This window comes from Zophobas morio, unplaced genomic scaffold (genome assembly GCF_036711695.1).
Source record: "Zophobas morio isolate AGI-343-1 ecotype UQ-CSIRO unplaced genomic scaffold, CSIRO_AGI_Zmor_V1 ptg000046l, whole genome shotgun sequence".
Lineage (NCBI taxonomy): Eukaryota > Metazoa > Arthropoda > Insecta > Coleoptera > Tenebrionidae > Zophobas > Zophobas morio.
The window spans coordinates 135918-148597 of record NW_026972151.1 but is presented as its reverse complement, the minus strand read 5'-3'; the positions used below and the strand labels follow the sequence as shown (position 1 = coordinate 148597).

Genomic DNA, 12680 nt, shown 5'->3' with positions numbered 1-12680 from the left:
CACACAAAAACTTTAAAATTTGGGTATTTATCTTTGGAAAAGTATTTTTGATAAAAATCAATCAAAATCATATCTCTATTAAAGATGGCTTTCTGGCATGATTTCTACGTCCACGCCAAAAGGATTAAAAAATATATGAAAATATTCTTCATGTTTACTGAAATCCTGGAAGCGCCTTGAAAATTCTTTTTTTAATACGTTTAGTTCATTTGCCAAAGTGGCAGAATCAAAATTTTTGTAATTAGCAAATATAGGAAAATGGTAAGTATTTTCTGCACGTAATTGAGTTTCCCATAGGTGAAGTTTAGTTCGGAACAACTTGATGTGTCCGAACATTTCATGTATAAATTGTCCCCTTTTTTGTCAATTTCCATTAAGATAATTTAAGTACCCGGTAACGGCAACTAAAAATGCAAGTTCGGAGAGCCATACCTCGTCCGTTAACTGACGAATTGACCCCTTTCATTTCCATGAAAATTTGGGTTTCACCTTTCAAATTGTAGAAGCGCTGTAACATCTTCCCTCTACTTAGCCAGTGTACTTCGGTATAATAAAGAACGTCTCCATATTCTGACTCAAGATCTTCCAAAAATTCTCCTCCATTACATTACGAAATTTAATTGATTTTGCGCATAGATTTTCTTGATGTATAATACAATTAAATGCAAAAAAAGTCTCTATATTTACATTTCTATCACGCAATCCAGATGCAATTCTTGGTACTACACTTCCCATTGCACGAGCACCGTCTGGAGATACTCCACTTAATTTTTCGCATTGTATTTAGTTGAAAACTTTTACCACCTTTTGAAAAATGTCTTCGCCTGTCATCGTATCCTTCATTGGTTCAAGTGCTAGCAACTCTTCCGTTATGACAAAGTTTTCGTCAACAACACGAACAAAAATATATAGCTAATTGTGCTGTGTCCGTTATGTCAGTACTATCATCGAGTGCTATGGAAAATGCAACACCTTTTTTGAAGATTTCAGCCAAGTTAAATTTAATGTTTTCACCCATCATTTCAATCCTTCTAGTCACGGTTCTTCTAGTTAAACTGACTTCAGCAAATTTCTTCTCTTTGTCCGGACAAAGAATGTGAGCCACAGAAGTTAGACACTGTTTAACAAATTCTCCTTCAGAAAATGGTTTTGAATGTTTTGCAATCATTTGGTTAACAAAACACATTTCTTCGAATTGTTTTTGATTTCACCTTACCCTACCCTGCTATGCGTGAAACAGTTGTTTTGTCGGGGGGCCTTTTACGACTTGCAAAAAATTCACATGGCTATGTTTCAATAAGAATTATTATTAGAATTTATCTTCTCAAACTTAGTTTTTTTTTTAATTGAAAATGTAATTTGTAAATTTGAAAACGTTAATTTTAATTGAGGAATTGAATTGTACACATTGCGAGTCAAAGTTACACCAATCAAAAAATCTTTGGCGGGCCGGAAGTTTCCGGTCGGCGGGCCGCATTCGGCCCGCGGGCCGTAGGTTGCCCATGGATGATGTAGATGGTAAAACGCTAACCAAAATTTCTCTAATCATCCCCACCTCTAATGTACATAGCAAATGGGTTTTAAATTATATAAAATAACATAGTCCTAGACATGTAGTTTATGACTCCGAATAGAGTTTTTACACGAAACGTTCAGATTTTTGGACAAAACATCAAGATTATTAAACAACATTTTGCAATTTAATTTTGAATCTGTTAAACCGAATGCTTTGAAATCTTGCAGATGTTTTAAGGTTATGAAAAGCCTAATACATTGTTAGTCAAAACATATTTGCTTATCCCCTCCAAAAAATTGGTCTAAAGAGTTTAGACACTACTTCCTTCGCTGTCGGAAACGTGACGACTGTATCCCCATTATGTTTTTTTTTCTCATTACATTTTTGAAGTGGGGCAATTTAAAAAGAAAAATGCGATGACGTCATCAACATTTTTGCAACGATACTTATATAAATTTGGATAGATGTAGTGTAATAATAAAAATAAGAGTATTGTATTCGTAAATTTTTGGGGAAAATGAATTGAGTCGTCTTGAATATCGATTTATAATCAATAAAATAACGAAACAGTTTACTCACGTATGCCGCGTGTATTAGCAGAGGCGACTCAAAATCATTTATGTCTAAGCACTCTTAATTTAAGACAATATGCGGTAACACTTACTGATATTGTACACGTGAGAGTCAAACAGAGAAACTGCAAACAATACTGTAACCCGGTCTAGCCAGACCGGTGTGGGTCCCCACAATATTGATGTGAGAATAAACAAAATGATTACTCTTACCTTTTTGTGTGCCGGCGTCGACACCAGGTCACATAATTCACTATTGATGTTCGCGAACCACGAAGAGGGGTTGTCAAAAAAAAGGAAGAAAACTACCGAGTAGTTTCGACCAGCCTCCTTTATTAATCCCACACGTTAAGAAAATTATTAAGCAAAACACAAAAAAAAGACAACCTTAACCACATGAACACACAAGTTTACACTAAAAGTGCAAAAGATCAACCCGCAGGAGAAGTTCCCGACCGACCAGTAACTAAATTTTCTGACAGAATTTTGAAGCGAAGTCGTACCTTCCAGCTTAGAGGGGGTACTTCTTAGCCAACCACCTCATTTCGGGGGTGGTTTCGCGCCGGGGGCTTTTCCCCACAGCTTTGACCTAAAAAGCGAGCAATGACTTTGAGCGGGTGGTCTGTCGGCAAATTCGTCCAATTCATAGAAATATCCTTCCCGTACAATCGGCTTACAACAACAAACATAAGTTACAGAGGTACTCTTCGCCCATTGTAAAGGGTGATAATTTTCTATCTCTAACCCTAATAAAAATTACCCCACTTCAGAATTTGCTGGCCGATTTCTTCGGCCCATGCTCGACGCGGCAATGCAAAACACGCCCCTACAAATCCGGAAGCGAGACAATCTGTCCGACCGAAACTAAAGTTCTTTTCTCAAAAACCCTATTACTATGTACAATTATCAAATCTACAATCAAGGAAAACCATCTATCTCTACGAATAAGTTCCGCGTCAAAGACTGACATGTCTGGTGCTTAACGGCTTCGATCAAGAACGTTTCAATTTCATACCTCTAAATGATGGAATTCCACGTTATTGCTGGGGCCCATTGTATTAAGTGCATCAAATCGAAAACGTGCTTGGTCTATGGGGATTTTTGGGAACTTGGGTACGGATGGATATTGCGGGGTGATTTCAGAATTTTGGGTAGTAAGATGGGACGGGCGTAATAAACCATTATTCAACAGAAATAACATCTTCGTTTTTCTAGAAAAGTTCCCATCAGAAAAATGCGGCGGCTGCCTCTAATAAACGCGATGGTTTGCACGTGTTATAATACCGATGGTCGCCCAGACTTTTTTATTGCTTCAACTTCCGCTTATTATATAAAACATATTTTATTTTAATTTTTGAAGGTGTAATTCACATTTGGTTGATTATAACTTGCCTATACCACATTCACGGAACCTAGTCAGCGCAAAAAAACAAATGCACGTCTGTAATGTTAAAGTAAATGTAAATAAGCGTGCTACGCCTATTTACATTTACGAGTTTTTACTTTGCAAAGTTTTGTGTCTATCAAATTGGGTTGGTGCAATGTAATACTAATAAGAGTGTTGTATCTCCAAATTTTCGGGAAAATGGAGTGAACCATTCCTGATTTAATGAATGAAATTAATTGACTCAGTAAATTTTTTTCACACACCCCATATAAGCAAATCTAAAAAATATTTATGCAGTGATAAATCACAATTATAAACTCATCATTAGAGAGCGGGTTTTATGAAATTTGCGTATCCGTTATTTTTTGCATATAAGTCGTGACATTTAATATGTGAAAGAGTCATTCTAATTAGAAATGAATACAGCTATAAAAAAATTGTATATTTGCATATATTTGCCTTCTGTTGCATATTTCACGTAACAGGTGCATATTTTGCATTTTTATAAATTTTTGTGCTACTTTGAAAAAAAAAATGATTGTCATCCTATCGGCATTTATCTAGAAAGACGACATTTCATGAATCATGTGGCAAATATTGTCCTGAGATTCAAATAACTAGGAAAATGTTGGGTTTTATGGTGGTACTACTTCCAGGTAAATTCGGGCCTTAATTACTTTTGAAAATACCATTCATTCCCAATAGTTTTATTCGTCACTTAAGTGTATTAATGGTGTGTTTTATGGTGGTCGAAGGGACGTTATCCTATTATTTTTCATCGTGAGTTTACATTGAAAGCATTTAAAGCGATAAAGGTGTGTCAATATGTCGAAAATAACTCAAATTATTTTATGAATTAAACCTTTTCCTGAATCTATTCTTCGAGAAGGAACTGTGTTTTGTCGCGCCTGCTCTAAACCGGTAAGTACACAGTAATGAAATAGTCGATTTGTACTATTTTTAATTCGTTTTGTTTGCCTATATTTATTTTTTAGTATAAGAATATTATCTTAAAAGATGTCACTGAGATCTAATTAAACACTTTGCAACGTGATTTATGTTTTTTTTGTAATAAAAGGTAAGCACGGGAAACTTGTTTGTGCAATTTAGAAATAAATTTAGTTCGGTTATTAGGCTTTTTTTTAATTTTTGGAGCATATGCAACTGCATATATCTGCATATATTAGGAAAATTATTATATTTTCCGCTCTCTATTGATTACGAAGCTGTTGCTGTTGAACCACTCAGAAGCTATTAATCGAGATCTCTCAGCTCTCTCTGCTGCTTCTTGTAAACACTTTCCACTGCTGACCAGAGTAGTGTTATTAGCATATAAAATAGTGCCACGCTTTTTCAAATGGAACGAGCAATCATTTGTAAAAACAATGAAATGCGGTCCGAGAGTAGACCCTTGAGGGATGTTTAACTTGATTGAACTATCTTCAGATTGTTTCCCCTCAAAACCAATCCTCTGTATACGACTGGTTAGAAAGGAAGCTAGTACTCTGTAGCTTAGGGGATGTAAGTTGTGTGCAAAAAGCTTGCGAATAATGGTGGTATGATACATACAATCGAAAGACTTTGATAGGTTCAAATGTTCCACTAGAAGTGCTTCCTCTGAATGAAAACCATTGCACACCTAGCCACTGATAGAAAGCAGTGCGGCCACAGTGGATCTGGCTTTTCTAAAGCCGAACTGATTAGTAGAGAAAATGTTATTATGTTCAAAATAACTGAATTGAAGAACTTTCTCCAGAACCTTTGAGGAAACGGGAAGGAGTGAAATGGAGCGAGAGCTATTTATGTCTTGAGAATCATCTTTTCTAAGCAAGGACGCTACCACCGCCTTCTTATGAGAATCTGGGAAAACACTCTCTCTTAATACAATATCTCAACAGCCTTTCTTAAAAAAGTGTGGATCAAATTCTTAAACCACTAACACTGATAAATAAGAAATTTAAGGAAGGATATTTCCCTGAACTGAAGATAGCCAGACTCATGCCGGTGAACAAAGAAGGTGAGAAAAACACTTGAGGCACCTATAGAGTCATATCACTTCTGCCAACAACATATATCTATAAAAAATATTTGAAGCCGTCATCAAGAATAGAATAGTAAAATTCCTTAGATGAAAATTCTAAATAATAGCCAGCAGAAATGATACATACAAATATCTGGGTTTCTGTCAATCCTCCCACATCAATCATACCAAAACGAAAACGCAGTTAAAAGATCAATACCTAGCGAGATTAAAATTAATATTGAAGGCACAGTTACATAGAAAAAATTTAATGAAAGCAGTAAATACATTCTGCGTTCCACTGCTAACATATTCTTTTGGAGTGATTAAATGGTCCAAAACTGATCTTGAAAATTTAAACATCGCAACAAGGAAAATCTTCACACAGTATAGAAGACATCATCCAAAATCGTCCATTGAAAGATTCTCATTACCAAGACAGAATGGAGGAAGGGGTTTCCAAAACCTAGAAAACTTATATCAGAGACAAATCTCAAATCTGAAGAAGTACTTAAGTATTTACTTTAACATTACAGACGTGCATTTGTTCTTTTGCGCTGACTAGGTTCCGTGAATGTGGTATAGACAAGTTATAATCAACCAAATGTGAATTACACCTTCAAAAATTAAAATAAAATATGTTTTATATAATAAGCGGAAGTTGAAGCAATAAAAAAGTCTGGGCGACCATCGGTATTATAACACGTGCAAACCATCGCGTTTATTAGAGGCAGCCGCCGCATTTTTCTGATGGGAACTTTTCTAGAAAAACGAAGATGTCATTTCTGTTGAATAATGGTTTATTACGCCCGTCCCATCTTACTACCCAAAATTCTGAAATCACCCCGCAATATCCATCCGTACCCAAGTTCCCAAAAATCCCCATAGACCAAGCACGTTTTCGATTTGATGCACTTAATACAATGGGCCCCAGCAATAACGTGGAATTCCATCATTTAGAGGTATGAAATTGAAACGTTCTTGATCGAAGCCGTTAAGCACCAGATATGTCAGTCTTTGACGCGGAACTTATTCGTAGAGATAAATGGTTTTCCTTGATTGTAGATTTGATAATTGTACATAGTAATAGGGTTTTTGAGAAAAGAGCTTTAGTATCGGCCGGACAGATTGTCTCGCTTCCGGATTTGTAGAGGCGTGTTTTGCATTGCCGCGTCGAGCATGGGCCGAAGAAGTCGGCCAGTAAATTCTGAAGTGGGGTAATTTTTATTAGGGTTAGAGATAGAAAATTCTCACCGTTTACAGTGGGCGAAGAGTACCTCTGTAACTTATGTTTGTTGTTGTAAGCCGATTGTACGGGAAGGATATTTCTATGAATTGGACGAATTTGCCGACAGACCACCCGCTCAAAGTCATTGCTCGCTTTTTAGGTCAAAGCTGTGGGGAAAAGCCCCCGGCGCGAAACCACCCCCGAAAGGAGGTGGTTGGCTAAGAAGTACCCCCTCTAAGCTGGAAGGTACGACTTCGCTTCAGAATGCTGTCGCCTTTGCAAAGCAAAACCTGAAAAAAAAATCTCTGTTTCTTGAAAATAGCAAATACAAATTATACTGGGATCGCATAACACTTACAGACTTAAACATTACAGCTAACAGACCAGACATCATACTTATCAAAAAACACGAACGAAGCCATTCTGATTGACATTACTATTCCTAACACAACAACATTATTCAAACATACCACACCAAGATTTCAAAATATCTACAATTATCGATAGAAATGAAATCCATGTTGAATTTTAAAAAAATTTCAATTCTACCCTTAGTTATCTCTAATGTAGGTGTAGTCCCAAATAGCTTAGTTGGGAATTTAAAGTCTTTGCATTTGAATGATTCAATAATTGTCAAAATTCAAAAAACTATTTTATTAGGAACATGTCATATTGTTCGTAAGTTTCTCGAACATTCTGATCATGTCAGTCATATTAGATTAGCACCAGTAGGTCAGAGTAGTGTAAGTCACTTTCCAAGTGATGCGCGGATAAATGATCGGTAGTTACGCTAGATTTTTGGGGATGGGGTGAGATTAGAGAGTAATAGCAGACTAACTTGTATGCTGTAATTCTAGAATATCGAAAGTTGTTTTGTTAATCTAATCAATGCATATCATTACTTGGTCTTAGTACCCGTAATGATAGAAGTCTTGCCTGAATGCCGGTCATTTCCGGGTCAGTGGTGGGTCTTAATAATAATAATAAATTCGAAGTAAGTGGAACATGGGGTTCCACAGGGGTCTATCGTGGGCCTCATACTCTTCTTAGTCTATATAACGGCATTGATATAAAAGAAGGCTCAATTTGTTTGTATTGTGTCCCTCCGTTAGTAATACTGAAAGCAAAGAATGAAGAAAAGCTTAAGAACAAAACTCAAGTTACAGAAAAACAAATAAGCCAATGGTTCACAAAAAACAAACACATGATCAATAAAGATAAAACAGAAAAACTCACTTTTGGAAAGGAAGTCGAATAAGGTTGAGTTAAGTTGCCGGGAGTATAGTTAGACTCAAAACTGAATTAGTCATGACACACAGAGGAGATCTGTAAAAATGGTCTAAAACATTGTTTTGTTTAAGAAGAATCAAGAGAATAAGCAAGCAGCAAACAACAAAAATCACATACTTTGCTAACTTCCACAGTACAATGTCGTATGGAATCCAGATATAAGGAATACTTCCTAATGCTGGAAAGTATTCATACTGCATAAAAAGCATTACGAGCTGCAAGTTAGGCCCAAAAAGGAACGTGCAGAAGTGCCTTCACTTAAGCGAGAATACTCACTATACCATTAATATGCATCTTGAAGTTTTTGAACGATGTCCAGATAAACAAAAAATAGTAGAACAAAGTTTGTGATATACATTGATTTGACAACCGTCACAAGCTGATCTACTGATTCCAAAACACAACAAGAAAATGATTCACGGTGCGACCTATTGGAGTGTCACACCAAATTTCCTGATTGCATAAGAGCATTGGAAGGTACCGAGTTTCAGAATTCATTGAAGAAACTCATGTTAGAAGTAGATTTCTATTCCGTTGATGCGTTTATAAGACACGAATTTAAATGTAGTTTGTGAACATGTAACAAGTACCTTGTCTTTTACAGTTTGACTAACAAACTGTATATTATATTGTACGTGGTGGATATTTGTAACCCGCCATGTAAAAGAATTGATGCTAATATAAATATTTCCATTTCTATAAAACTATTTACTCAATTTGATGTGTACATTGCAATCTTTTTTTCTTGTAGGATATGGCAGTATAGCTCCACGGACGTCCTTGGGGAAGGCTGTCACTATGGGTTACGCCATGTTGGGCATCCCCCTCACTCTTCTCTACCTTTCCAGCATCGGTTCCATCCTTAGCCGGGTAGCACGAGGTGTTTTTTCGCGAGCCCTCTGCTGCTGTCTCTGCTCAAATTGCGGTTATTGCTGTTACGACGAAAAACGCATGGCCGAGAAGGAACGGCGTATGAAAAAGAAACGCCAGCAGATGGAACTTCAAGAACAAATGGCGCTACAGGAACCTTTCTACGTACGCTCCAATTCCGTACACAATAATCTGCACTCACCACTTCGCGACGGCGCGGTGAAGGAGATCGACAGTTTAAGCTGCACGGACAACGAATCAAAATCGTCAATGCATGGGCTAAGCATTCTAGCTCCTATTCTTCTATGTTTAGCTATGATGTTTATCTACATTTGCTTAGGGACTTTCGCTTTATACAAGTTAGAGAACTGGGCTATTTTGGATGGTTTTTACTTTTGTTTTATGAGTTTGACTACCATAGGCTTTGGAAATATGGTTCCGGGGTCAGATCCATTCACGAATCATGAATCGAATACAACTATCTGGTTTTGCTCAATTTATATAATGTCGGGCATGGCGTTGACAGCCATGTGTTTCAACGTAGTCCATGACGAAATCGTCCATAGACTTAAACATCAAGAGAAGGCTATTCCTAAATTGAATTCTACAAGTTTCACCGACGATTTGACTTCCTCGGATCCTTTTAACATGACGTCATGACAATTCAATCCGCATATTAAAAATAATTTCTACCACAGAAATCTGACGGAAGAAACTCTTTTGAGTACTGGAACTCCGACATTAGAGCTAAGTGCTGGACACGACTTGACTCCCGCGAAAATACCCGAAGTGTTGGAAGGTCCGGTAATGACAGGAGTTTACACTGTTCCGGAATTACCAGAAAATGAAGAAAACTCCGAAGATAATACAGAAATATAAACATATCACCCATTTATTTGCCTTTGGTTCATTAACGAAAGTTTCCTAATGTGATACTACAAAATGTGTTTTTTCAAAGTTGACCAAGCAGAGACAGTTTCAAGCGAAAGTAATTATTCTGATGTTGAAAACTAAAACGCGTCATGATTGTTCTATTATCTACGCTAATAATTCTTGTTACTAAGAATTATGATTACTGTTAATTGGTTTATACCCCAGAACATTGTACATAACTATGTGAACTTTACTGGTTAGATAAATAAAATTCGGATATCGACGGATCTGTAAATAATTTAGCTGTAATATACTAATCACGAGAACATTCTTTGTACTTATTTTTATGTTGAATGAAATGCTCCGCCGTTTAGATTGTTTATAATTTAATAATAAATTCTACGTTTAACTGTAAGACTGCGTTGAATGAATGTATAATTTGTATAAATGATAATAAATTCTTTAATAAAACAATTTTTATTTTTATGTGCAAAGAAATGGCGGCATACCACAGACCTATTTGAAAATATGTTATTAGACGAACAAGATTTAATTTTTTATTTATTTCAATACTTGTAACGGTAGAGTGGATTAACAAAACAGGTTAAACCTAAAAGAGAGCCGCTCAACCACACGAAATATGAATATAGAAATTGTTATGGAATTGAAGCAAAAAATTTAAATGATAGTAGAACTCATCATACATCATCAATATATGAAACTTTGCTATACTATCATGTTCAACATTTTTTCGAAAACCCATTTTTTCTAATTTTTTTCTCCCCTTCGTTTGACGAGCCGGTCAGTGCATCAAATCAAATTCACTTTCCTTGACACAGAGAGGTTTTTAGTTAAACACTTGGCGCAAGTTTTTATCACGAAAACAACTGATGGATTTGTGATTTGATTACAAACGCGCAGTTGGCAGTTAATTCTCTGTTGATTAAGTACATACAGATTCAAATGCCGTCGAATAGTTTGGACTGCAATCGCGCACACAGAGTATCCACACAACAGTAACAAAACTGTTCTTAAATGTACCATGAAATGCGTAGAGATTGTACAAACTACTCTATTGTTTTTAAGAATATTTCTAACTGTATATTTGAACACCCGAATATCAGCAGCTTTTATATGGAGGGGGAGCGCGGTATAAATATGTATACTGTTGTTTTCTGTCTTTTTGAATCTCACTTTAGTTACTACAATATCTTGATTGTGGGGCGTGCTATATGAACCCAAGAACTTCGTCATAAAATGGGGTGTCAATAATTCTGACAAACGGGAAAGTTTGCTGTGTTCCCCTTCATTCCGTGGAATGCTTATCAGAAGAAAATATCTGTGGACTGTCAGGTATCTACATTACAAATCTAGATTTGTATCAAATTAAAGTATACAAACCGCCATCTGCCAATTTTAACATGTTTGTTGACGTTCTAGTCAAATTGTTTTCTATTATCAATACATATAAGGACAATGTCTATGTGGTAGGAGACTTTAACATCAAATTTAACATTGACGGTCACTTCAAGCATAGATTCTTAGACTTCATGCAAGGTTATGGTCTGCTACATATAGTAAATTTCCCAACTAGAAAAGATTAATGCCCGGATAACGTATTTACTAATATAGACACCTGTTTTTGTACTGTTGCGTCTCTCGATCTTGTTTATCAGATCATTTAGGAGTTAAGCTTGATCTCCAGTTGACACTAAATGTCAAACCACTACGTAACAAAAACAATAAGACCCATAACACAGACGGGCCAGTTTAATTTCTTGCAGTTGTTGTCAATGGTAGACTGCGTCCAATGTTCTGGATGCTGACACTAAACTTAATAGAATTGTAGATATAATACAACAAAATAATAATAATAATAATAATAATAACATATTTCAACGTTTTTTGATGGTTCTGAGCCACCAAACACACTTAAAGCATGCAGAATCGTCTCAGAATAGGAAAAGGAGACGTTTAGGTCAATTTTATGCATTCTGGCGTTCGTAGATGCAAGAAAATTGTTAAAATTCTTCAGAAACGTCACTTTTGAAGTATTTTCTTGTACTTTTAAGCCACTCAGATACCCTACGGGCTCGGAAAGAGCAACGAAACCATCAAATTTTAGCTAGAAACTGTATTTTTGTCGATTTTTATTGAATTTGAACTATATTTCAACGTTTTTTGATGGTTTTGAGCCACCAAACACACTTAAAGCATGCAGAATCGACTCAGAATAGGAAAAGGAGACGTTTAGGTCAATTTTATGCATTCTGGCGTTCGTAGATACAAGAAAACTGTTAAAATTCTTCAGAAACGTCACTTTTGAAGTGTTTTCTTATACTTTTAAGCCACTCAGATACCCTACGGGCTCGGAAAGTGCAACGAAACCATAAAATTTTAGCTAGAAACTGTATTTTTGTCGATTTTTATTGAATTTGAACTATATTTCAACGTTTTTTGATGGTTCTGAGCCACCAAACACACTTAAAGCATGCAGAATCGACTCAGAATAGGAAAAGGAGACGTTTAGGTCAATTTTATGCATTCTGGCGTTCGTAGATACAAGAAAGCTGTTAAAATTCTTCAGAAACGTCACTTTTGAAGTGTTTTCTTGTACTTTTAAGCCACTCTGATACCCTACGGGCTCGGAAAGTGCAACGAAACCATCAAATTTTAGCTAGAAACTGTATTTTTGTCGATTTTTATTGAATTTGAACTATATTTCAACGTTTTTTGATGGTTCTGAGCCACCAAACACACTTAAAGCATGCAGAATCGACTCAGAATAGGAAAAGGATACGTTTAGGTCAATTTTATGCATTCTGGCGTTCGTAGATACAAGAAAACTGTTAAAATTCTTCAGAAACGTCACTTTTGAAGTGTTTTCTTGTACTTTTAAGCCACTCAGATACCCAACGGGCTCG

At 36.1% G+C, this 12680-nt stretch overlaps 1 protein-coding gene across 2 annotated transcripts in view; it reads left to right on the top strand.

Annotated features, from left to right (window-relative positions):
• LOC135142227 (potassium channel subfamily K member 18) overlaps window positions 1-10172 on the top strand; it is a 593321-nt gene extending 583149 nt beyond the window's left edge. For both annotated transcript variants that reach the window (XM_064073904.1, XM_064073903.1), the window contains one exon: window positions 8765-10172. In XM_064073904.1, coding sequence (XP_063929974.1) covers window positions 8765-9543 — 779 coding nt within the window. In that variant the 3' untranslated portion in view covers window positions 9544-10172. The remainder of the gene's footprint in view (window positions 1-8764) is intronic.
• The last annotated feature ends 2508 nt before the right edge of the window (window positions 10173-12680 follow it).